At 41.8% G+C, this 27,050-nt stretch overlaps 2 protein-coding genes across 3 annotated transcripts; one reads left to right on the plus strand and one right to left on the minus strand.

The window, feature by feature from the left end:
* Positions 1-142: 142 nt before the first annotated feature.
* On the plus strand, positions 143-7,981 carry rin1a (Ras and Rab interactor 1a; the record flags this gene model as incomplete). Its single annotated transcript, XM_080852696.1, has 10 exons — positions 143-331; positions 1,101-1,215; positions 2,136-2,208; positions 2,500-2,591; positions 3,379-3,965; positions 4,384-4,930; positions 5,750-6,058; positions 6,182-6,313; positions 7,128-7,291; positions 7,673-7,981. 10 exons carry the CDS (start codon positions 143-145, stop codon positions 7,979-7,981), a joined length of 2,517 nt encoding a protein of 838 aa, XP_080708822.1.
* Positions 7,982-9,277: 1,296 nt separating this feature from the next.
* Positions 9,278-20,624, minus strand: dpp3 (dipeptidyl-peptidase 3). 2 transcript variants are annotated; one of them, XM_080852708.1, is made up of 18 exons: positions 20,530-20,624; positions 19,214-19,527; positions 18,721-18,810; positions 18,393-18,530; positions 18,116-18,190; positions 17,675-17,768; positions 17,116-17,246; positions 16,337-16,467; positions 15,454-15,512; positions 13,404-13,598; positions 13,174-13,286; positions 12,972-13,064; positions 12,399-12,461; positions 12,051-12,175; positions 11,569-11,689; positions 10,778-10,957; positions 10,343-10,505; positions 9,278-9,897 (listed from the first exon to the last, which is right to left on the minus strand). In XM_080852708.1, exons 1-18 carry the CDS (start codon positions 20,621-20,623, stop codon positions 9,752-9,754), a joined length of 2,325 nt encoding a protein of 774 aa, XP_080708834.1. In that variant the 5' UTR covers position 20,624; the 3' UTR covers positions 9,278-9,751. The 2 variants fall into 2 exon arrangements, with proteins under 2 accessions (XP_080708834.1, XP_080708835.1); XM_080852709.1 differs by lacking the exon at positions 20,530-20,624 and adding an exon at positions 20,087-20,149.
* Between the last annotated feature and the right edge of the window lie 6,426 nt (positions 20,625-27,050).

Below are 27,050 nucleotides of genomic sequence, written 5' to 3' on the forward strand. Positions count from 1 at the left end.
TTCCCCAGGTTAGTCATTCCATGTCATTTTTGGTTACAGTTGTGTAACTATTTGCAGGGTTATGCTAGACGTTGTGAAATGAATGATGACATATCACTAGTTTGTTACCATGGGACTGAACTGAGTATGGGTTTACCTCCAGATGCAGGAGGACCCCGTGTATGACTATCCTGACCCCCAGCCGGTGAGCGAGAGGCGGGCTGGTCCCCAGCGGGGCTCCCTGAAGAGCATCAGTGTGCTGGATCGCCTGCTGCTGACACACCCTGTGTGGCTCCAGCTGTCCATCAACTCTGCCACTGCCCTTCATGTCCTGCAGCGGGAACCACCAGGGGTGAGACACATTTACATACTTTATTTACTATAGTACATACTTTACATACTTTACATACTTTATTTACTATAGTACATACTTTACATACTTTATTTACTATAGTACATACTTTACATACTTTAAAACTATAGTGTAACACTCTAAACCTGTTTTTAATGCTTTAGTGTAACACTCTAAACCTGCCTTTAATACTATAGTGTAACACTCTAAACCTGCCTTTAATACTATAGTGTAACACTCTAAACCTGCCTTTAATGCTATAGTGTAACACTCTAAACCTGCCTTTAATGCTATAGTGTAACACTCTAAACCTGCCTTTAATGCTATAGTGTAACACTCTACACCTGCCTTTAATGCTATAGTGTAACACTCTAAACCTGCCTTAAATGCTATAGTGTAACACTCTACACCTGCCTTTAATGCTATAGTGTAACACTCTAAACCTGCCTTTAATACTATAGTGTAACACTCTAAACCTGCCTTTAATACTATAGTGTAACACTCTAAACCTGCCTTTAATACTATAGTGTAACACTCTGAACCTGCCTTTAATACTATAGCGTAACACTCTAAACCTGCCTTTAATGCACGTAAATGTTTTTTTTATTTTTTTTTACATTGCACACTTTAAGCAGAGATTGCGTATCAAACAGTTGTGCGGTCTCCAGCAGTTAGACTTTTCTTTTGTGTTCCAGGGGAAAGAATAGTTTCCCTATCCCATTGATGAAATGAAACATAATTTAAGCTTTTTTCAAAATGACGCGTGCAGACATTCCTGGTTCGCAAGTCCAGCACATCCCAGAAGAAAGTACTCTGCGTCAGGCTGGCCGATGACAGCGTGCCCTCTTTTGTGAAGCAATTTGTCATTCGTGAGGCGGACTCCAGTGAGTTTCATTTTTGAAAAAACCGAATTACCTTTAAATCAAAGATGCTTGAAATACTGATGTTACATCTGAGGAGATGATGTGTATTGTGTTGTTATTCATAACCGTGTTGAGATGCTGATGTTACATCTGAGGAGATTATGTGTGTGTGTGTGTGTGTGTGTGTGTGTGTGTGTGTGTGTGTGTGTGTGTGTGTGAGTGTGTGTGTGTGTGTATTGTGTTGTTATTCATAACTGTGTTGAGATGCTGATGTTACATCTGAGGAGATTGTGTGTGTGTGTGTGTGTGTGTGTGTGTGTGTGTGTGTGTACGTGTGTGTGTGTGTGTGTGTGTGTGTGTGTGTGTGTGTGTGTGTGTGTGTGTGTGTGTGTGTGTGTGTGTGTGTGTACATGTGTTGGTGTGTGTGTGTGAGTGTGTGTGTGTGTGTGTGTGTGTGCGTATTGTGTTGTTATTCATAATTCATAACTGTGTTGAGATGCTGATGTTACATCTGAGGAGATTGTGTGTGTGTGTGTGTGTGTGTGTGTGTGTGTGTGTGTGTGTGTGTGTGTGTGTGTGTGTGTATTGTGTTGTTATTCATAACTGTGTTGAGCTGCTGATGTTCCATCTGAGGAGATTGTGTGTGTGTGTGTGTGTGTGTGTGTGTGTCTGTGTGTGTGTGTGTGTGTGTGTGTGTGTGTGTGTATTGTGTTGTTATTCATAACTGTGTTGAGATGCTGATGTTACATCTGAGGAGATTGTGTGTGTGTGTGTGTGTGTACATGTGTGTGTGTGTGTGTGTGTGTGTGTGTGTGTGTGTGTGTGTGTGTGTGTGTGTGTGTGTGTGTGTGTGTGTGTGTGTGTGTGTATTGTGTATAACTGTGTTGAGATGCTGATGTTACGGCCCAGGGTTCATGTTTCCTCTGCTGTGCTTCCCTCAGCGTTCTTCTTGGAGAGCTCAGCCATACGCTTCCCTGATCTTTGCCGTCTCATTGCCTTCTACTGTGTCAGCCGGTACGATATGACACTTTGTTTTAAGTAGCCATAGGTACTATTTCATTTATAGCTTAAGTGTGACAGTGTTTTTTTTCATACCTGAAGCCTGTTAGATATAAGGTTAGCATTGGGGTTAGGTGCAGAGTTTGGGGGTTGTAACTTGTATGTAATAACATTGGACCCAAATTGCATTACAACCCTTAACCCTTATTTTTTACTCAAACCCCCTACGGTCCCTGACTACTATGGTGATTTCCCCAGATCCCAAATTCTGTTTAGGTCTGTAACTGTGAAACCTGTTTGATTTAGGGATGTCCTGCCATTCACTCTGGAACTGCCAGAGGCCATAGCCAGAGCGTCATCACACAAGCAACTGGAGTCTATCTCTCACATGGGTGTAGGTATGTATGCAGGCAACTGCTGCTTCACAGGCTGCTGGTAGATATATGAACATAACATGCATTTCATCATATGATTCATAACGTAATGATAATATGATATTTGTATTTGATCTGCTACTATCTTGAGGTGTTTGTTGACCATTTGTTAAAAATATTAACCAGTCTGTCTATAATCTGAACCCAAAACCAAATATTAACACACTCCTTGTTGTTGTTTTCTTTTGAAATTCATTATTTTGTCCAAAATTATCTCCTTGGGTCAACCAAATTCAGGATATTTAGTTGTAACAGATTTATAAGGGAATGGTCAAAAAGACGTTTTATTATTTGCCCAACAAATAGCCACTTACTATTATGTCTGAATTAGATAATTTATGTGAAGTGTAAAGTCACAAGTGGCAATAAACATAACCTTAGTAAACTGGACCAAAAGCAAATAAAGCCCTCCAAATATGTTGTTATATATGCCTTAAAAAAACCCCACAAAAAACAATAAACATTTCAAACACTACTTTTCAACCTCCTCAGGAAATCTTACATTATAGGGTTCTTGCAATGAACCAAATTGTTCATTTTTGCCATTCTTTTGGGATATCAATGCCTTAAATGTTCATGGGCTCCCATTCGACCTTTTACATTCCTGAACAACTCTTCTCAGCATTGTCAGGAGATGATACTCCCTCCCTAATATTTAACACGCCGACAGTTATGTCAATTTAAACCATTTTGAATGTGAACGGTGCAAAGCCAGAAATCCTGGTAGCTCATTTATCCACTTTACTCACAGAGTTCTGGAGCTCGCAGCTGAACTTCAGGGGCCCTCGTAATGGTCCTCCCCCAGTCGCCGAGGCGCCATCGCCATCGCCGCCCCCCGCTCTCACGCCGGAGGACTGCGCCACACCCATAGAAAACCCCACCCTGTTTGAGCAGTTCTGTCCCATCCGCACGCGGAGCCCCAGAGAGCTGGACACCGGCACCGGCCAAGGTGCCCTGTGCTTCATCAACCCCCTCTTCCTGCAGGACCAGCCCATCCGCAGCGCCCTGCACAGACGTCATCACTTCAAGCGCAGCATCAAAGTGCGCGTCTCCACCGAGAACTCCAGCCCCCTCTCGCCTCCGGTCGCTCCGCCACCCCCACCGCCGCTGCTGGCCAAAGCCAAGAAGCAGGGCAAGGCTGTGAGACAGAGGGCCGCCGCTGAGGCAGAGGAAGCCAGAGACGCCACGAAGGATACCACACCAGCGCCACCACAGGAGGTCTCAGACTACCTGCAGCCCAGCGTGGCTCTACCAAAGAAAACACGCACTCTGGTGTCCCCCGCTCTCTCGCCAACTGAAGAGGAGGACGACTATCAGATGCCAAAAGCTCTATTCAGGGTAATATACAGCTGATACACCCCCAGTTTAACCAGATAGTTATATAAGCTGCATTCTGTTTCTGGTTATAAGCAGTGTTCAAGTACCAGACCTTTTGGATATTGTCTGTCACCATCTGTATACGTTTGTTATCTCTCTATTTGATGTCCTAATGCACATCTGCGTATATGACTAACAGAGTGGCCCAGTTACTAAGAAAACTAGATGTGTAATCGTGCAGGAATTTTGACAGTTTCGTTTCTCGTCTTCATTTCTTCCGTCTTCTTTGAGATGGTGACGCATGTACCGTTCGGTATATTTCTTTTTTTTTCTGTGAAAGACAATGGTATTGAACAACCATACAAGTACAAGGTTAAGTGTCGGCATGACAACCGTTCGGTATATTTCTAATGCTCAAATTGGGTTCTTCTGTGCACAGAGCTGTGGTCAGAGAGGAGATGAAGAGAAGGAAGAGGAAGACATGGGTGAAGACGAAGACGAAGATGAAGACGCAGGGCTGGTGTTAGAGCAGAGGCGTGCCCCGTCCCTCAGTGAGCTGGAGAGCAGCAGCTCCATCAGCAGCCTGGACGAGGCGCCGGACGAGAGCCCAGAGCGCCCGCCCCTCTCCCGGGGGACCAGCGCCCCGACGGCCCCTAGTCCCTCGCCCCCGCCCCAGCCTGTCTCGGCCCTGCGCAAGATGAGCGCCGCCTTCGTCTCCCTCTTCATGCCGGAGAAGCGCGTGGCACGGATGGTGGAGGAGCTGTCCCACGACCGGCGCCTGGCGTTCGGCGGCCTCGTGCAAGACTTCCTGCGCCAGCAGCGGGAGGCCCTGAAGCTGCTCACGCTGACCTCTGACCTTAAGCTGACCTCTGCCATGGAGATGCTGCAGGGCATTCGCCAGTTCCTCTCCCAGGCCAAGACGTTCCTCCTGGACTGCGGGGAACTTGAGCCCCCCATCGAGACTCTGCTGCCAGAGGATATAAAAGGTACAGTGGAGGGTCTTTGTCTGAAACTCCTGAGTCTGATGTGGTGACTTACAGTACATGTGTGTGCCAGTACTTTTGCATTCCTTAGGGTTCGAATACACATAAGCGTTTTTTTTTTTAAACAGGACGCTAGAAAATGCATTGATTCCTATGGTACGGCGCGCTTTGCGTGTGCGCCTACACAAAGCACGCCAAACCATAGGAATCAATGCATTTTCTAGCGTCCGGTTTAAAAAAAAACGCTTACGTGTATTCGAACCCATAGGCAGCAACAGCTGTAACAGTTGGCAACAGAAGTGGGTTTTCACTTTTCATGCACAAGAATAACGCATTTGCAGAACTGAGACTGTGTGGAAGGGCATCTTGGTTAAAATAGCAGCACCACTGTGGCTGTCAGCAGTTCTAGGCTGCACACAGAGGTTAAGGCATCACTTTCAGGTTGAGTCAAGTTCTTTCATTCTTTCTCATGACCAACTGTTAGATAAATTATATTAAGACGTTAATATTGATCATGAACAAACTCCAAAGAAGAGCTGGGCGCAGCCAGCCTTATGTGAGTAGAAAAAACAGGTTTCATCACACAAAGGGCGGTATTCTCCCGTCCCATCGCTTCAGAAGCTGCTGCAGTGATCTCAGAATATGTCCTTGAGAGTAGAGCAGTGTGCATGATTATCAGTACACAAACAGGTGGTTTGCCTCAGCAAGAGAGTATTTAAGGCCTCAGCCTGTAGGCCTCAGCACACAGGAAAAGCAAGCAGATTAAAATACAAAAACAATTTTTTCATTAAAATGTCTCTATCACCAACCCTTCACCCACAGAGCAGGCTCTGGAGAAGGCCATGTTCCGCTGTGTGTTGAAGCCACTGAAGGCCCAGGTTGATGGAGCCCTCGGGACTCTCCACGAACGAGATGGGTCCGCCAAGCACATGGCGGAGAGCCTCCAAAGGGCAAGGGAGAGGTCACCTCTGGAGCTTTTTGGGGTGCAGGTAAACGTTCCCGACGCCCAGGGCATAGAGAAGGTACGGCAGAAGCTAAGAATGCTACAACGCGCCTATTCCCCCATCGACAAAGTCCTGCTGATACTGCAGGTGTGCAAACTCATCTACAAAGCCATGAATAAAGACAAACGTAAGTGTTCTCAAAACAAGTGCGGCTCTGTCTGAATTACATTTTTAAAGTCTTGCAGCTTACAGCAAAGCTTTCATGTTGGCATAAATGTTTGTGTGTCTGTGTATTTAATGTTTTTTTTAGGGAAGGAGTTTGGTGCAGATGACTTCTTGCCAGTTCTCTCCTACGTGATTGTACAGTGCAACATGCCAGAGCTTGTGATCGAAGTTGAGTACATGATGGAACTGTTAGACACGCCATGGCTCACTGGGGAGGGTACGTGACGTCTTTGCTTGTTACCTCCGCTAAGGAGGTTATGTTTTCGCCCCTGTATGTTTGTTTGTTTGTCTGTTTGTTTGTCAGCAGGATTACGCAGAAACGCATGGACCGATTTCCATCAAACTTTGTGGGGAGATTGGTTAATATAATGGCAATAATTGATTAGATTTTCAGATGTCAAGGTCACCAGGCGGAGGTTTGCATTCTCTGAAAGCTCCCATTCTTGTTTCTTCTTCCTTTCTTAGATTACGTTTTTATAAAGAAATGTCACAAGACGCTTGCTGGGGTTCCTTTTGTCTTTTGTCTCTTGCTGTTTAATTCTGTGCTGTAGAATTTAAGTTATTCTGTGCTGTAGAATTTAGGTTATTAGGTACCGTACAAATTGTGTTGTTGCCCAGGTGCCCCCTCTCATTCTCACATTGACTCTCTTATTAAGGTGGTGATAGAGACATTTTAATGAAGACATTGTTATTGTATTTGTATCTGCTTGCTTATCCTGTGTGCTGAGGCCTATACTCCCTTGCTGAGGCAAACCACCTGTTTTTGTACTGATAATCATGCCTACTGCTCAACTCTCAAAGACATATTCTGAGATCACTGCAGCAACTTCTGAATACCGCCCTTTGTGTGATGAAACCTGTTTTTTCTACTCACATAATGCTGGCTGCGCCCAGCTCATCTTTGGAGTCTGTTCACACCCTTTGGTTGTAGCACACGTCCTCTTTTGCAAAAGATAAAAGTACTGTTTTAAATTCTGATTGCTGGTCTCTGTCTCATCAATATTAACGTCTTAATATATTTTATCTAACAGGTGGGTACTATCTGACCAGCGTCTACGCCAGTTTATGCCTGATCCAGAGTCAGCCCAGTACTCCTCCAACCAGCGGGTTGACCCGCGAGGCCCGGGACTCCCTGAGGGAGTGGAGTCACCGCCGAAGCAATGACTCCAAGAGAGGAAGATCCAGGAAGCACCAGGTCAGACTGGACACACTTTATAATTGTACTCGCCGTAGTTTTTAAACAAGACACTTTTTTGATCCCGAAGGAAATGAAGGCACCAGTATCTATAATACAAGATACAGTCAAATTTAGCAAATACACACAATAAAAACTTAGGGTTATGGCTATAACCCTTGCATGTATAAAAATTGGCACTATTATACGTAAACATAAGACTCTAAAAACGTCCTGTACGTATGGTGACTGTTGAATGCCGTCGTTAAATAATTCCACAGTGCACAATGGTTGTGCAGAGCAGTCCATATCACTACCAACAATATGCATTTGTAGATAGCAGAGCAGATAAGGTGAACAGGCACATATTGAGACACCCATCCATCTTTTTCTGTGTTGCAGAGGTTTGTGAAGGTACTCTTCCAGAATGAGGAGAGCTGCTCAGTAAAGACTCTTCAGTGGAATAACGGGGTTAGTGTGGAGGACTTAGCTCAACTTTGTGCCGCAAAATTTGGCACCAGTGAGCCGGACGACTACGCTCTCTTCTGGAGAAAAGATGGAGAGGCTGAGCCTCTTCCCCCCGATTCCAAAATGGAGGACTTTCTGGCCTTGGGCGGCAGTGGATCTCCCCTGATCTACCAGCTCCAGAGCCCTGATGCCAAGTCACGGAAACTGACCAGAAAAGGTGCGGTAGACCTGGCGGAATCCTAATGGGATTCTGGTCTGGCCAAAAAAACACCTTTCAGTTTTATTCATTGATAGTGAATTAAGTCAGTCGTACTTTTTAGCATTGGTGGAACGTGTTGAGTGGCAGTGTTTCATGCACTTATATATTTGATAGCATTGATTTGCAGTGTTGTCAGGGGTGTCTATATGCATATTTAAGTAAAAATATTGGTTAGTACCTAAACTGTTGTGGAAAATGTCAACTGTAAATAATAGAAAGTCATTTCAAATATTACATTATGATTATATATTTAAGTTTTTTTCTTTTGGCCTGACTGTATTATATGTATAAATGGGAACATGAGCCATATTTATTTTATACCCTCTTCCACGCATGGGACTTATGACTACATCTGGGGAAAACCAGTTTCCTTTCCAGAAGTGGACTGCGGTCAAAACCAGCACAAACAAGGCAGGCTGTCCTTTTAAAACCCAGCTTCATTTGATGAGAGCACAACTGACTTATAATAATAACAATTGCTGCTACTTTTGAGCTGTCATCAAAAGATAGACAGGTATTCCTCTAATGGCTTCATCCCATATTAAGGCCACATTCTCCCATGGCTGTCCCTAGGTGGATGATGTAAATGTAAATCTGGCCAAGTGAGGTTGATATACACTTCCATCCAAAGCACCTAATCATGAATACAGATGATGTTTTTAGAATGTGCAGGTACACATGGATCACAGAAGTGACTTGTATATGATACAGCTGAATGCATTAGGTCTTTGTAATCATTCCACTGCAGCTTAAGGATCTTCAACATTCTGAAGACATTTGCCTGGAGTTGATATCGGCTTTGTTCTTTCATTGACATGTTAGTATTGTTTTAAGATTGAGGTGAGTTAACTTACAGCAAATTAACTCCAGAACTCTTCCTTAGGACAGTTTCTTAAGGGTGTGTAGTAGTAATCCGCATTGCTGTCCTGGTAGAGAACTAAATCCAGATTTTATAAATCACTGTAACAAGTTCTAACTTTTAACTTTTCCTGGCACGGTCAGAGACCCACAGAAACACACAGCAACTGGCAGGCATTGCGCCCGTGAGATTCTTTTAGTTTTTTCCTTCTTGCTTTGTTCTTGGAATAACTTCAGTTCTTCTCTTTGTCCGGTTCTCACCAATGTTGGCGAGTTCTAATCTTGTTCGTGTTCTTGTTCAGTGAAATAAATATTCATCTATACATGGCCATGCCAATAACGTTATGTCATTCATGAAAAAAGTTTCACACCCGACTTTATCACTTTTTTTTTATCACTTTATTTCAAGATGTACAGACACTTTTGAGAAACACTCCCAATTTGGTAGGTTTGGCAGAGGATAACAACCAGTACGTGGGGCTTCTCCAATTATCGCTATTTATTTTTGAAAGCCGATCAGTTTGATTTCACAGCAAAGCTCAGAATAGCCCCTCTCATAACACACTTCACTCAAGGCCCATTTTGTTCGAGATGCGCAGAGGTAATTATTATTATGCAAGGGTATTCAAACAATCTGAAAAATGTATGGCGCCCACTGTTACCATGTAACCATTATTTACAGACAAGGTTGGTTTGTTGGTTGTAAAAATTAGAAATCAGGGTCACATTTATGTTTTAGCACTGCTAAACCCTTGGTTCCCTTACAGTATATTTAACGTCAACTGTTCCTCTGACTCACACGAGATAGAAAAAAAAGATCAATCCAAAAAAAAATACTTAAGAAGAGCAACAGGATTGGCTGACAACTATTTGGCTCCAACTTGCTGCGTCTCCCTTTAGCACCAGCAGGAGGCGTCCTGAGAGCTCAGCTCCACCAGGTGGCGCTCCAGCTCCTCTGCATCCTCCTGGAAGCGGTCAGTGTTGGACTGGACCAGTCCTGCGGCTGTGCTCTCATACTCCACCAACTCCACCTTCTCCCCTGCTATACAGGAAGATTATTCTGATTATTTTAGAAATCATTTATGGTTTTACTTAAACATGATACTTCAAATTACTATACACATGCTGTTGCATAATCGTTTCTGCCCAATTGTCTAATTTCTCGTTGTTTTAACTCTTATTTGTTTTTTAATGGTTTGTAAGTTACTTTGGGCAAACGCGTTTGCTAAACACCTAAACTATAAACGATAGAAATAGAGAATAGACAAGCTACAGCTGTGTCATTACCAAACCCGCCCCGACCAAGGTAAGGTAAATGACAGAAAAAACGTTTCAGCACTACTTCAGTGATTCGTTACGCGGTTTGCCTGATGAGTTTTTAAGTACCCCTCTTGGCCATTATTCTGTATCGGTCCGTGACGAACTGCTTGCATCCCACAAAATGGAATTTGATTTCCGCAAGACAATGTTATGCCGACCGCACTAACCTTTGACTGCGGTGTTGGCCTGGACGAACAGCTTCCGAGCCACCTTCCGGAGCATGACTGTCTCTCGGATACGCAGGAAGTCGTGAGGGCTGTCTGAGGTCGCCTCGGAATAGCCATCATACATAGCACGACCACCTTCCACATCCGCAATGGACTTGTAAACCTGCCAGTCATTTTAAAATCACAAGATGGGTATTGGCACACTTATCACTAATGAATTTAACACACAGTGCTTAAAAATATAACAAGGTGGCAACTGACTGCCTTCAGACCGTACTAATCAGAAACTGAAATGTTTTAGTTTTTTTAAATGTCTTACATAAATGTTTAAATAGCATGTCTCCCAAACACTAATGTACATGAGCTTATGTTGGAAACACTACAGGCATTTAGATATACAAATACATATATTTTGTAACACACCCACCAACATACCTGAAGTTTGCACAAGAATTTTTCGATAGCCTTTTTGCCCACAGTTTTGATCTTGGTGCGGTCCAGTGAGATGATCATGTCTGGTCGTCCATCAGCACCAGTGGTCTCCTTGAGAGTCACCAGCCCCTCTCCGGCCTCCAGGAGCACTCGCAGGATGACAAAGCGACCGCGCATGTGGGCCTGACACACACACAGGGCAATTAAACACACACTGCAAATACTTAAATGGAAATGAGCCTTGGTGACTAGTGACTATGTATGGCAGAGATAGTGAAACACACACACACACTCTGAATTCAATCTCGGCATTTTACCCATCCAGGGTAGTGATACACACAGTGATACACACAGTGAAGCACACTAATCCGGAGCAGTGAGCTGCTTTTGAGCGCCCGGGGAGCAGTGATTGGGGTTAGGTGCCTTGCTCAAGGGCACTTCAGCCGTGGATGTGGGCATGGGAGAGCAGTGCTTACAGCAACAGCTGAGCTAACTACCTAAAAGGCATTAAAAAACCTTGCAATCAGTTCTGATGGCACTGATTAAAAGTTGCCAATATGCTAACTGGTGTGTTCTGGTGCCAAGTAGGGTTTACTGATCATAAATTCTCCTGTTACTACAAAGACATAAAATTAATTCTGAAAAATGTATACAATATAATAATTATAATAAATATCCACCTCAATGGTCAAATTGCCCGTATAAAGGTAACGGAAGGCATCTCCTTGCAGATTATTGTATCAATTACAAACAGTATTCTCTATTTGGTAACTTGAGCGCAAAGACCTCCTCACCTGCCTCCAGGTTTTGGTCTCTGGGGTGTAGAACTCGAGTCCGAGCAGGCCGGCACGCACCATGTTCAGCCAGTTGATGTACATCACATCCTCCGCATCCTCGTTTTCATGCCCAAAGATGCTGCAGCAGAACAGAGCCACAGGGACTATAGATTAACAGGGTTTAGACTGAGAAAGACTGCCTCTTTAAGCACCTGTCCGATACTTTATTGGAGACCTTAAAATGACAACTTTACACTGTGATCACACAAAATCTTTGGGGCTTTCTCCTGGGTTCTGCCATTAGCAACTACAAATTGAGGACAGCTTGTCAGAGATTGGCATGGCTGTCTGCCAAATATTTTGAACTGAGCCCGATATTTACCGATGGACATTGATAATAATTACAAAGAAATTCAATTCAATAGTGTCACAGTATCTTAATCAAGTACACTGAATGTTAACGTTGTTGTTGTTCTGAGTAACCTGGTATGCACCCTCACCTGAGTACTTCCTTGTTGAGACACATGTAGATGCCGACGCATTCTGCCCTGCATTCCTCATAGCTGGAGGCTATAGTGGAGAACTTGCTGTCCCAAGTCTCACTCTCCTGATACCAGCTTGAGATCTACAGTATAGGAAGGCTACATTAATGTGAAATAATAACTCGCATACTAAATACAGCTGAAACAAGTCAATTTAGTTCAGTAAGAACTGTGTGTCTGAGGGTGTGTCTCTGTGTGTCTGTGTGTGAAAGAGTGTGTCTGTGTGTGTGTGTCTGTGTGTGTGTCTAAGACAATAGACACACACACATACAAAAGGTAAAACCATAAGCGCTGTTGAGAACTCACCACTTCTCCAGTATGTGGAATGACAACACTGCCCTTATCGAAGTTGAAGTTTCCCTTTGAATCCTAATGCCAAACAAACGACAAAACATTATTTGATTGCTAATGACATCACAAAGCCCAAACCAGCCAGCATAGAAGGGAGGGGTGTCATTTGATTGACTGTTGAGCTCAAATATGAACAACCTTTTGCCAGAATCACAGACCACACCTTTACAGTCCAGGCAAAATAGCGTTTTACGACAGACTAATTGTAAAAGATTTTTTTTCAGCATAGATCATTTCTATGATTACAAAAATGTTTACTTTTCATGGGTACGTTCATTGTGTAAAGTTTTATTTTGATAGTAGTAAAGGAAAAAATTACATTTTAGAGGTGTATTTTTGCCATGCATTATTAGCACACGTCTCAGATTGATGACAATGAAACATATTTCCTCAACTAGGATTTCTTAGGACTTTTAGTATGTTGTTCTGGACACCTCATAAAAAATATTTTACAATGAATTCTATTTTTGGCTCCAAAATGGGCTATTTTGCCTGGACTATTAAAGCGACAACAGGAGTCGCGCTCACCTGAACAAAGAGCTTTCCGCTGCCGTGACCCAGTAGCTCATGGAGCCCCACCTGTACCTCAAAGGCTGGCCCCACCAGTTTCAGGTACAAATCCTTTAAGGGGAGAATACAGAAGAGTTCTCAGCCATCCGTGTCCAATAAATTCATTCAACAACCAAATTCAAGCCAACATCTTATTGTAAGGTAAAGTGCAGAAGAATACCTTGATGTCCTCCTCAAGGAAAGTGAGGTCCTCTTTGCGACCGACACTGCCTACGGCTAACACGTTTCCCAGAGACACATTTTTAAACCCTTCCGTCTGTCTGATGTCATCATCTGGCAATGAAACAGACATAAAGACAGACATTGATCATGGAGTACTGAAACACAAGTAAAGATGGAGCTGGTAATGGAAAACACAGGGATCATAAATATGACTTTAAGGCGTCTCACAGTTAGGGATGTTGATGCCAGATGGGATGCCACTGCCAGCGAACGTCAGCACGTCCAGGGAGGTGAAGTCGGGACGCAGGAAGTGGTCCTTCTCGAAGGCTGCCGGCCATGGCAGCATTGGCAGCAGCACCTCGGCCATGCTCACCAGCTGGGTGAAGCGAGCGCTCATCTTCTTGTTCACCACGGCAACAAACCCTGCCCATTTACATTTACATTTAGTCATTTAGCAGACGCTTTCCCCAAAAGCGACTTACAAGGAAATTTGCATGTATACATCAGGAGCAGTTGGGGGTTCAATGTCTTGCTCAGGGACACTTACAAACTTGGCAAGGAGGAGTGGGGATTCGAACTAGCAACCTTCCAACCCTCCGATTACTAAAGGACTCCTCTACTTCTTGTACCACTGCCGCCCCCACAGTATGCATCCACTTGAAGGAAACAATGACCTCTAGACTCTCAACCAGACTTATTGTTTATCTAGTAGGTCTACTATTATTTGTCTTTCATAGGTATATCTTATGTTTGGTACGTATTGTTAAGTTATGTTATGTTATATCATGTGGAGTACTTATATGTTATGCTATGTCTTGTTATGTTATGGTAGTGTGGTATGGTGTCCTGGGCCCTGTTCGGCGTACAACTGAAGCTAAGATAATTAATTTAGCTCGCAACTGGAGATAAACTAGCTCGCTAATTGAGAACAGGCCAAGCCCGTCTGGCGACGGGCGCTAATTTATTTTAACCTCTCGTTAATTTATCCCAGGCTAAAATCATCAGCTAAATTGCGCGTGCACGTCCTGCTTTAAAAGGCATGAAAGGTCGATAACCAAAACCAGGATTTTTTGAACGGCATTATAGTCTAAACTCAAAGAAAAAGACTAATTTTTTTCTCTGCTAAGGCGGGATATGACCATGAACGCGTTATGAAGAATTTTAGACCATAATCATGTCAAAATTCATCACTGTCGCGACTGCAACAGCATTAAAGAAACTGTCCATAGGCTGTCTAAGTAGTGATATCTTTTCTTGATCCGAACATGTGACTTTGGTGCAGCGGGCAGAGCGTAGGGCTTACGTGCAGTTAATCACCGGTTCGATTCCCTTCACCTTCCTAAGAATTGTAGTTTTAAATCGCTTTGAATAAAACCGTCTGCTAAATGACTAAATGAAAATGTATTAATAAGAAATTCAATAAATTGAAGCAATGCAAATAAATTGTGTTTCTTTCTTTCTTCTTATCATGCAACCACCTTACCATCCACATCCACCACTGCACAAAAACTAGACACGTTTGCAAAACTAAACGTTTGCAATGATGTAAGTTAAAGTAGGTAAAACAACTTTAGCCAATATCTCCGTAATGGTGATGGGTTATGTGCTCAAATTTCCTGGGATCAAAGAAAACGTTAGTATTCATGTGCAAACTAAAAATCACGTCTCAGGCTGAGCATGAAAGTTATTTCTGGTTTATCAACTGTACCAATGTCATATAATGATGAGTGCTTTGTTCTCCGCATCGCCGACATTACAAAAATAGAAGACATTCAATGTTCGACGGTGGTGTATGTAATAAATGACTCGAGAAGGTCTTTTAAATTAATTATTCCTTGTCGGGTGGATCGGTAGCAGTCATACAAGAACTCATCATGATGGAAAAATGGATCTTCTTGGCGATCGCAAAGAACTCTTCCTACGCTAATCAAACTATTAACCTTGTCAATGGGATCCCTCCTTTTGGCGTGGGTGTGGCAAGTTTAGCCAGCTAAACTTTGCTTAGCCTGTCCTGGAGCAGGCTAGGGCTAAGCGATTAATTACCATGGTTATTGAGCAAAAGTTGCTACGGCGAACTCTCTAAAGCGGTGTTGTCTTTTTTTAGCCTGGAATTTAGCTCGCTAAACCGCTTAGCGAGTGTCGCCGAATAGTACCCTGTTCAAGAATTTTAGTGCCCAGACCGACTCTCTTGTTCTGTGTATCTGACATTAAAAGACTTGACTTGGCATTGTAAGGTTTCTGACAGAGGGGAGACCCAGAGTGTTTATCAGTCCTTTACCTTCAAACTCCCCTCGGGATCCAAAGGGATCTCTGTAGCTCTCGATGAAACCGATGTAACTAAACACAGAACAAACAATAAAAACAGTTAGCATGACCAGGCTCATAGACTTTCACAACATTTACTGAGATCAGGAGTACAAGGGGTGTTTCACAGCATTTAACGGTGCAGTCTGTGATTCTACTCCAATATACAGTACCAGTCAAAAGTATGGACACACCTTCTAATTTTTTGAGAATTTTTTCTTTACTTTTATCATTTTCTACATGGTAGATATCACTTTTTTAGTTTTGTACATCATTCCATATCTGTTCTTTCGTAGTTTAAATGTCTTCAGTATTACTCTTCAACGTAGAAAATAATAAAACTAAAGAAAACACTTAAAAAATTAAAGGTGTGCCCAAACTTTTGACTGGTACTGTACTTATTTTCAAATTCAGCAAAATTGCTCCTCACTGCGCTCTGCCTGTCTGCAGTGTTCGTGCTTAATAAATCACAGCCCTTCGTACAGTCCTTGCTCTGTAAATGAAAAGCCAACACAGTGACCGAAACATAAACAATCCCAGCCAATCAACACGGTACTTTAGGAGCACAGAAGGGAGCTCGAGGATTGACTCTATATTAAGTATTTGCCGTCGAACTGTAACCACCCCACTCCCTGTGTACATGTTCTCCCTATGTGTATTGTTTGTATTGTATTTATTGTATTGTGTTTATTGTGATTCATGTATGTATGTTTGTGTGTTAAATGTAAGCTACTGGATGACCTTAATTTCCCTTGGGATCAATAAAGTATCCATCTATCTATCCATCTATGAACTTGAAGAAAAAAGGCAATTCAGGATCTATATGAAGTATACACAGTATTATAAGGTAGTGTCACCTCTCTACAATAGGGCCCTTGTCCTTTATCCAGAAGCGGGAACCTTCTTTGTGAGCATCCAAGGATCCAGAGGAAAAGCTTCTTGCATACTCCTCCAGCATTCGTACTTCGTTCTCATTGGATGCAAAAGCCTGCAAGAGGAACATGAAATCTCATGATATCTACAGTGGAAAAACAGTAAACCACTGCCTTGAGTTGGTCACACTGCACGTGGTCCCACTGTATTCAGCGTGGAATCATATTTTCAGTAGGCAGTGGATACAACAGGAGAACTTCAGAACAGGATAAATTACCAGATTCATTATTTACTTGATTTCAGTTCCACCTTTGAATCCCATAAAAAAGATTAGGCAAGCATAGAACAAAAAAAGTTATCGGGGCAATTTGATATGGGACCTTAACCTGATTCCTCTGATGACAAGCAAGATAATACTGCATGTGTTATACATGGAGTGTAATAATACACCTTGACAGACGTTCATTGCAAACACATGAATTTGTTTAAAAAAATTAACAAAATAACCTACTGATAGATTAATGAAATCACCAAACATAAAATCCATGAATGACCTGCAATTATGCCAACAACAGGCTGAGACATGACTAGTTTATTTCATTCTTTTAATTCCCCACATTCCACAAATCTTGTTAAAAGCTGTTTGACATGTAACTAAAGAGATGATCCCAGGTGATAGTGTAACCTTCTACCCATTCGTGAAAATGGACTTTAAACAGGGGTGGAAAGTTCAGAAAAGAACGTAGAGGCTTTGCTGACTCACCTTGGCTTTCTCCAAATTTTTGGTGACTTTTTCCATAAGGGGAGCATAGTCACCCCTATGAACCGTGAACACGGCGCCTTCGAAATCATACCGGCCACAGCGCGTCTCGCCCTCCCCTTCACCAGCACCATCTACAGCAGAGGAGAACAAAACACCATGCTTGGCACTGTTAACAAGACATAAGACATAAGGTACCACCACCAAACCCCCCCATTTTCATTTTATTGGCCTATTTATAAAATGAAAATTAGACAACAACCTTTTCCATTCCTTTTCTAATAGGTTAGTTATGCTATATCATTTAAAGTGGAAACTCTATCATGCTTACAATCATATCATGCTCATTATCATAATTTGCACAAAAATCATAATCTGCACATTAGACCTCCACATGGCAAAATTTAATTTCATGACTTTTTCAAAACGATCAATGAATTTACTCAATTTCATGACAATTTCATTCCAGGCCTGGAAAAAGGGGATTTTAAAATTCCATGACTCTTCCAGGATTACCATGTTTTTGTACCCTAAGCCACAAATGACAGAGAGCAGTCCTCACCCGTCTTCATTGCGGAGGCCAATCTGACCTCATAAACCTGTTTTCCTGCCTCCGGCTCCCTTTTAAACAGTCTTGTGTTGTAGGCACTCAGGTTCTGTACAGAAAAGCAGAAGATATAAGCACACACACACACACACACACACGACTGCCCACAGTGTGACACTACCCACAGATATGCCACAGTGTTACTAATACACATGTACATTTAAAATGTAATTTCCAACAGTACATTTGCATGATAGTATAACATGCACTCGGCAGGTGGTTTTAGTATACTATTAAAGTCAAATGAGATTATGTTAGTCTGTACACCAATTTTAAAACAAGATGGGGGGTTGTTGGTAGATGACTGCTGACATGAGCTATACAACAGGATTTCATGTAAGAACAAAAACAGAATTAGGAGCCACCTCTTTGCAAACAGATAGCAGAAGGATGTACCTGAGAATCTAGGAATTTCTGGGCCAACTTTGCATCCTCTAAACAGCAATTCCCTGAGAAGTACGTGGTGATCCCCTGCGGATATAACAAAGGCCACTTAGACATGCACAGACAATATACAATAAACATAGTCATATTGCGGACGCATCGGGATATGCATGCTTCAACAGGCTACATCTGCCCTGAACTGATGTCATTTATAATGGCAGGCATTTCTAAGTGGTTTAAAAACATTGATTCTCGTGCAACTGAATCGTTTGGAAATGCAAAGCCTCACATCCTGCCCGAGTCCGAGCTGCTTCTGCCGGTCTTCCAGAGAGAAGAGGAGCTGGGAGCAGCTCTTCCACAGAGCCTCCATCTCCGCAGAGTTTTCCTGGAAGGCCTTACTCTTCCACACCAAAGCTTTCAGCTTCTCCTGCGCAGTCAGAGTTAAAAAGGTGTATATATTTAGGCATGGACTTTTAAGCATTATCTCTTGACATCGCAAATCAACAGTGTTACAGCTTGTCTTCCAATCAGGTGAAATGCAATGTGAAATACAGTTGTGAAATGTTTTCAAAACAACCGATATTGTCTTGTTTTACACAAAATTTAAAACTGCTTACCTTTGGTAAGTTGGGGATAAATTTGGTGTCTCCAAATGATTTGTAGTTACCCATGTTGGCATAGAACCCTGCAGCATATACCAGGACCGCCTAGCCAGATGGCAAAGAAATGTTTACACGTAAGAAATGTTTACAAGAAATGTCTTGTTTACAAGAAATGTTTACACGTAAGCTGTTCTTGCATAACAATAGAACATGACATCAATTTTAAAGACACATACACTAAGAATGTGATTCACATTGTGGAGAAGAACATTATTTTGATCATGCATTCAACTAGTTCTTAGGTTCTCCATCCAGCTCACAAGTACCCCCTGGCGTGCATCGCCCCCTGGCCGAACTCATAAGCTGTGCACCTGATTTGTAAAACAACTTATCTTACTAATCAGGACCATTACAGTTACACTGATTTCAACCAGGTGCACTGTGCTCTGATGCATGGTTTTGAGTGGGACTGTGCTGTGAGAAAAGTCATGATGACAGTAATGCTGACCTTGTACTCCTCAGAAGTGAGTCCAGCTTCACTGGCCACTTTCTCCAACTCGGCCGGGGTCTGCTTGCGGAAAAGCTTCTGCAGAAGCACGTAAATTTCGGGTGACTCGGGGGATGTCTGCACCAAAACCACCAGACCACCATACCATGCTGCCCGAGAGAGGTAGTGGGCATAAAGTTGCTCCTTCGAAGATAACAGTTCAAAAGCCTCCTTGCAATCCAGCTTGGCGATGGAAATGCTATTTGGAAGGTAGTACTGGGAGTCCACCATATTGAGTTTTAGGAGGTGTGCTTTCGTTTTATGGAATGAGTCACCTGCAGGAAGAATTACACTCCATCAAATTATTCAGTCAGCATAAAAAAGAACAACATTCAAGAAAGACTTTTAGATGAGTGGTATTTTGACACTATAAATGGCAAATGTGACAGGGAAGCCATGCCTGATACAAAAACCGAAACAAATCGTCACCCTGACAGGGAGCAGCAAGTTTTCACCTTAGCCATCAGTCAATTAGATTAGCAAGCGAGTTCAAATCGTGATGTTTTTTTTATTGTATTTTTTGGTGTTTGCTACTACATGATGTTCTAATCAGGTTCTGTCTGAGTCCAAGTAAATCCACAGGGTAATTTAACTGATGGGCTAATGTTACATTTGTAGTAATGAACTTCACCCGTTCATCACAGATGGTTTCTACTAGCTGGCTAGCTCACGTAGCTACACTGTCAAGCTAAGTATGTTAGTAGCCTCAGAGATTATTGTTCCGCTAGCAAACGAACGAGCCCCGAGAGTACAGTCTCAGGAATGTGATACTTATACTCTTTTTCAACTGATCAAGTCTCAAGTCTCTATGAAATACACTTTCTAGGTAGCTACCTTGTTTTCTGCCGGTTTCTTTCGATTTGCAGTCTCACGCTTCAGACACTTCCTCTGTTCATTCAAAGCCAAGTCCCTCCTCTTGACCAATTGTGTACAGACAATATAACTGACTTGCATGTCAACCAATTGTAGTAGACCTATATTATAAGTTCTCCTTCATCTGTTTTCCCCCGTGATATTCGACACATAACGTTATAGGTTTTTATTTTAAATTGATTGTTACCCAAAATTATATACATTAAAATATGTTTTGATTACACTTAAATTAACATAAAATAATGATCAATTTCTTGATGGCCTAAATCATCATTAGACTGAAAGCCTTACTGCAATATGTATTCCCTTGCAGCTATGAATGACTTTCTAGCATCAGGCTCAGTAGTTATGCGGACTGAGATATGTGTAGGCTGAGATATTCATAACATTTCATTCAGTCTTACTTGTGGTCCTTTTGAAATTCCAACAGGTGAACTTCGTTGTGGATAAGTAAATCCTATGTACTGTTCCCCCTACGTGTTTAGCATAACGTAGCATAACTAGCTATGTTTCTAGATAACTGTCTAACAGCTGTTGCCATTTTCACGAGACGAACATTTGAATGATGTCAAAGTAAAAGTCCTATGTTCGTTTTCATATCCTTAATAAGCAGAGGGCAGAACAGCCTATTTTGCAAATTTTTTGTAGTACTGGTAATCTTTTATTTGGCATGTTGGTAAGGTTATTCACCAGACCATTTCTCAATGGTTTGGTTCTTTAGAGAATGTTTGTTTATTAATTGTTTATTTTTCAACAAATAACTCAATTATAATTACAAAGAGGGAAATAAGCAACTTTTTATCACAACTTTCACTGGCTCCCGCAATGTAATCGCAACAAACACCTAAAAACACCGCAATTTTCACTGCACGTTTTTGGAAGGCCCCCGCGAAATCAGTAAATCAGTAAATCAGTAAAAAAAACGTGTGTCCCCCCCAACCATAAAGTTGTCCCCCCCGAACATTTTTTATTTTTTTTTGGAAAAATATATGAATATGAAATAAACGCATGACGACACAAGCGGTGCTCATTATAAACGTAAAACAATGTGCTTTTTAAGTGTTAAAAAAGTCATGATCCCCCTATATTCCTCAAAGTGGTTGGGTTCACATGCTGTTTTCAACGGACGGGGTTACCGACAGATCTGTAAGTCAATTTGCCCAGTAGGCGCCCCCCTAATATAATGGTAGGGGAAACACTGGGACTGTCATGACAACGTGAACGTTTGCCAATAGCACATGCATGGCGGTTACGATAGCTAGATAGACAGTTAGGACACTGTCCTGTCAGGGGCAGGTCAATGCTAGTTATTAAACGTAGGTCTATATCTCAGCGCCTCTCTCGATTAGTTAAATTAACTGAAAGTAAATTAATGTAATTTTTTCCTGAGGTACATCAACAATGCTGGTGGTGATGTCATGGGGCGACAGGATCCCCCTTTATTTTTTCAACAAGCTCTTTCCTTGTCAGTCCCTGACTCACCCTCTGCCTTCCTCTTGTCTCATTTCATATGCGTATTTTATCACATACACGAGACCTCTCGCATACAACATTTAAGAAAAGGAATATAATGTGAGGGTACAGAGTGTGAAATCATTCAGTCACTCAGTGTGTATTGTTGTATGTATATGATAGACATTTTAATGAAGACATTGTTATTGTATTTTAATCTGCTTGCTTTTCCTGTGTGCTGAGGCCTACAGGCTGAGGCCTTGAATACTCTCTTGCTGAGGCAAACCACCTGTTTTTGTACTGATAATCATGCACACTGCTCAACTCTCAAGGACATATTCTGAGATCACTGCAGCAGCTTCTGAAGCGATGGGACGAGAGAATACCGCCCTTTGTGTGATGAAGCCTGTTTTTTCTACCCACATAAGGCTGGCTGCGCCCAGCTCTTCTTCGGAGTTCTTTGTTCATGATATTTGGTTGTGACACATCTCCCTCTTTTGCAAAAGATAAAGGTACTATTTTAAATTCTGATTGCTGGTCTCTGTCTCATCAATATTAACGTCTTAATATAATTTATCTAACAGCATACTTACGGCATTTGACAGCCTAAAGACTGTGGTGTTTCAGACAAAGAAGAGGAATGGCTCTATGGATGGCCATCTCTGTTAACCTTTCATAGACAGAGCACAGCATTGAAAAGAGCCCAGTCTCGCATTGCAGCACAGGATCGGAGGCAAAGAAAGAGATTGCTGACCTGCTGCCTTTACCCCAAAACATTGGGAGCTCAGTTGAAAAGGGCTTCCATCATCATCGGAGGCAAAGAGAGAGACTGCTGACCTTAGAATGAATGAAAGTCCTCTCTATGGCAGAGGTGGTGTAGACACACACACTCAGAAATCTAACCCTAACCTGTGCATTTAACCCATCCAGGGAAGTGACACACACACACACACAGTGAAGTGAGGTTACACACCAACCCGGAGCAGTGAGTTGCCTTTGGAGCGCCCAGGGAGCAGTGATCGGGGTTAGGTGCCTTGCTCAAGGGCACTTCAGCCGTGGATGTGGGCATGGGAGAACAGTGGTCTACCATTTCCCCCGCCCACATTTTTCCTATTGGTCGGGGATCAAACCGGCCACCCTACGGTTTCCGGCCTGAAACCCTAACCAGTAGGCCACTGCTGCCCCCAAACATAGGAGCTCTGTTGAAAAAGGCTTCCATCATCAGCTTACAGATGGTTACCTGCATGTGAGGGCCCTTACGGATCAAACCTTAAAACTTCCAACAAACACAAAACACTGAAGACATCATAGATGTAGCAAGACCATTTTACCTCAGGTCCATTCATACCCATTTCATGACAGGTAAGAACCACTCTCTAAAACACTCAAAACTCCAATAATAGGATAAGTTAAAAAGAAAGAGAAATCATGATAGCAAAACTAAACCTTATCATAGGAAAAACATGCTGACATTTTTTTATTAGTTTAAGCCATTCCAACTATTTTTCTTGAGAAGAGACTTCTTGACTTAGCCCTCTGAGGATTTCTTCTTGTGACCTACCTTGATGGCCAAGTTATCTTCACCACAGAGTATGTCAACAAATACATTGGCATCAACCAGGTTCAAATCTGACTCTTTTCATTGCATATGTGTTTGAGGTGTTAGGCCTCATTTATTCTGTTATTATTAAGGTGTTCAATGCCATTTTGATTAAAGTTCAACTGATGCACCATCCTTCATAATTATAGATAGACCTTATTGGCCGGAGCCTTTTTGACATAATGCACCCATTTGACCAGAAGGAGGTCAATCAAGTTCTTGCAAAATTGTCAGGTAAACATTACCACACACACATACCCTGAGGCCAGTGCCCTGGAAGGTCAATACCATAATTTACATGCACTCAAACTGCCCCCCTGCTGTGACTCTCAAAGCCAAAGGTTAGGTCTCCATGACCTTCACTCCTCAGCCTCCATCTTTCTTCACCACAGGTGTTGCACTGCACTGGGGTTAAGAAGCCATTCCTCACCCTGGCCTCACATTGCCCTTTGCTGCTATGCCGACCTCTGCAAGTCCAAGGCATTGAAGATATTCCTGCTGGCCTGAACCATGAAAGTTATCTGAGTATTCACAGCCCAGATATGGGATTCACTTACTCTGACTGACTTTTTTGAATGAATAATCGTTGTTATCTACACTGAGAACAATATTAATATCTGAGAGCCTTGCTATGTGTAGAGATTGGGAGTTGACTGGTTTCCTGGATACAGAACTGTTTGGACAGTGTGTCTACAAGTACTACCATACACCAGACTGCTTGAAACGTATCCAAAGGCACAGATCTACTGTGAGTCATAAAAATTCCTTTTTTATTTTTGAAGTACATTTTGTCAAGAAAAAAATAATAAAAGTCAGGTCACAAAGTTGTTGATTACATAAACAAGCAACTTTACGTTAATCTATCAATGTGAAGTTGGAGCATTCATTTTGTTTACCAGACTAAATAAAAATGAAAAGCCAAGTAATTTGACCCTGTCTTTCTAAGGCTTTGTGCTCATCTGTGTATGACAGTGCTTTCAGGCTCTGGGCTCTGTTAAGCGCCTAGAGGCAATTGTATTGTTATGGCGCTATACAAATAAAATTGAATTGATTTGAATTGAATTGAATTGAATTGAATTGAATTGAATTGAATTGAATTGAATTGAATTGAATTGAATTGAATTGAATTGAATTGAATTGAATTGAATTGAATTGAATTGAAATTCAAAAGGACAGGTGACCAATGGGATGTACTGATTGCTCCTTAAGCATTGCGGATATGTTTGGGCCCAGACAGAAGCAACTGTGGTGTACATCAACTAAACCAGACAGTCACAGAACATCTTCTGTTTCAACTATGTCCTAAGGTGAGAGGCCTCTGAAGTAAACATGCATAATAGGCTACACATTATCAATTAGACTTTTTAATTTAGGTCTATGGATCTGAAAGGTTATGAAGGATCACAGTCTCTATATTAACACACCTAGAACATATATGAGGTCATGGAAAGTTCAACTTTGCTTTTTACATGTGCATGTGTTTTTGTCATTTAAATTTTATAGGTTTTAAAGCAGAGAAATATAACAACAGCATATTTCTACCCCCTCACTTCTCTGACCGCTTTTCCATTTTTCTACCTGCAAATTATATTAGAGGTATTCTTTCGATTTAAAAAATGCAATATAATTTTATCAAGCTCAAATTTGGGGTGGTTAAATATTTTCCTACCTGATATAAAGTTAATTAGAAACTGTGTTACAACAACTACTCTCATTTTCATTCAGTGGATGCGCATCTATATTTGGCATTTGACTTTTCAATGGATGAAAACAAAGGAATTATCCTAAGAGCATATTCCTCCCCCCTCTTTTCTCTGACCGCTTTTCCTCTGTGTGGCTACAGTGATGCAGAGCTATCAGACCGGGTGTTTTCTCTGGAGCCGCTACAACATTCCCTCAAGCCTCATAGACTTTTGCACTGAAACAACGCTGTCTCCTCTACTTGCAGACAAAGCTGGCCAGGAGACAGGAAGCCAAGTCAACGGATCAGCTCTGCTCTCCAGTAAGGGGATCGTACAAACAAACAAATCTAGTATCGTCTGAGACTAACATCTCAGCAGTGAAAATTAAGAAATTCATGTCAACCTGTTGTTAATCATTTAGTTAATCAGATACTACTGGCCACACCTGGTTCACTGAGAGCTCTGCAGTATTCAACAGAAATATTTGTGAGTAAACATCAGTTTCATGTGTGGGTATTGCAGAAATATTTGTGAGTAAACATCAGTTTCATGTGTGGGTATTGCAGACATATTTGTGAGTAAACAACAGTTTCATGTGTGGGTATTGCAGAAATATTTGTGAGTAAACATCAGTTTCATGTGTGGGTATTGCAGAAATATTTGTGAGTAAACATCAGTTTCATGTGTGGGTATTGCAGAAATATTTGTGAGTAAACATCAGTTTCATGTGTGGGTATTGCAGAAATATTTGTGAGTAAACAACAGTTTCATGTGTGGGTATTGCAGAAATATTTGTGAGTTAACATCAGTTTCATGTGTGGGTATTGCAGAAATATTTGTGAGTAAACATCAGTTTCATGTGTGGGTATTGCAGAAATATTTGTGAGTAAACATCAGTTTCATGTGTGGGTATTGCAGAAATATTTGTGAGTAAACATCAGTTTCATGTGTGGGTATTGCAGAAATATTTGTGAGTAAACATCAGTTTCATGTGTGGGTATTGCAGAAATATTTGTGAGTAAACATCAGTTTCATGTGTGGGTATTGCAGAAATATTTGTGAGTAAACATCAGTTTCATGTGTGGGTATTGCTTTGTTTTGAAATGTGCTCATCTCCACGGAAAGTTCAGCTTTGTTTGATTCCTAGAACTATTCCGATTGATTGAATCCAGCTTTCTCATCAGGAAAAGTGGGATGGAGATTAGTGCTCTGGCTTCCATGGATGGAGAAGACTCTCTCCTTTTTCCCATGCTGGACTATCCAAGGGAAAGACAAGAGTCAAGTAAAGACTGTGGCCTATCTGGGAATGTCCTGAATGTTCACCATTATCAGGATGAGAGAAAACCACATGCTTCAGAATGTGTTTAGTGTTCCTCTATCCCTGTGGCAATCTTCCACGGTTGCCAGGGGCAACCTCAGTGCAACTCATCCTGGTCACAGAGGCACAGGATTTATAAACAGGCAACAGTCTCGCACAGAGGTACTTGTTTATATGGTTTAAATATATATATATATATATATTTTTAAAAGATACTTTGTTTGTAAATGCATCTCTCTTTCACTGACTATTCTTTTGAAGTGTTCAAACACCCCTCACCACAGAGAGTGCAAATAATTTGAAGGGTTATGAAAAAAAAAACTTGTCTTTGGAACATAACGTTCTACTTTTGAAATGTGTACTTGTATTGTGCAATTTCTTATGTTGCATGTTTTCTTTGATTCAAAATCAGAGACAGTGGAGATCCGAGGCTTGTCTGGAGTACTCTGAGGACTATTGTTAAACAGGAATTTGACGCACCACAAGAATACCCTACACAGAATCCCCAGTGTTACCAGAAAGCGCCGAGTCATTTCATGAACATAAGACCGGCAAATACTTTTATTGACTTCATGAGTTGTCTAATACTTCTCCTATTGTTTGTACAGAAAACTACACCCATTCATACGCAGCACGACCATCCTCCAAACAGTAGACGACCCACCTCATATCCATACCCCACATGGCAGAGAAACAGAGGTAAAATATTTCAAATAAAGCATGGTAAACATACATTGCATGGTGAAACGCTGGTTCTTGTCTGATCTTATGTTATATTATTATCTGTGCAGATGGAGAGATGTGCATTGGCAATCATCACTCACAAACATCAGCGCACTGGCGTTCTGGAACCCAGCAACAACCTGCGAAGGC

Source organism: Sprattus sprattus, assembly GCF_963457725.1.
Source record: "Sprattus sprattus genome assembly, chromosome: 1".
NCBI classification, from domain to species: domain Eukaryota; kingdom Metazoa; phylum Chordata; class Actinopteri; order Clupeiformes; family Clupeidae; genus Sprattus; species Sprattus sprattus.

Coding starts and splice junctions, on each gene's coding strand:
- dpp3 (XM_080852708.1), bottom strand. CDS start 20,623: ATGCTACGTTATGCTAAACACGTAGGGGGAACAGTACATAGGATTTAC. Junction 13,287..13,403: donor TGGCATCAACATCCCTAACT/GTGAGACGCCTT, acceptor TTTCATTGCCAG/ATGATGACATCAGACAGACG. Junction 12,176..12,398: donor TTCCACATACTGGAGAAGTG/GTGAGTTCTCAA, acceptor CCTATACTGTAG/ATCTCAAGCTGGTATCAGGA.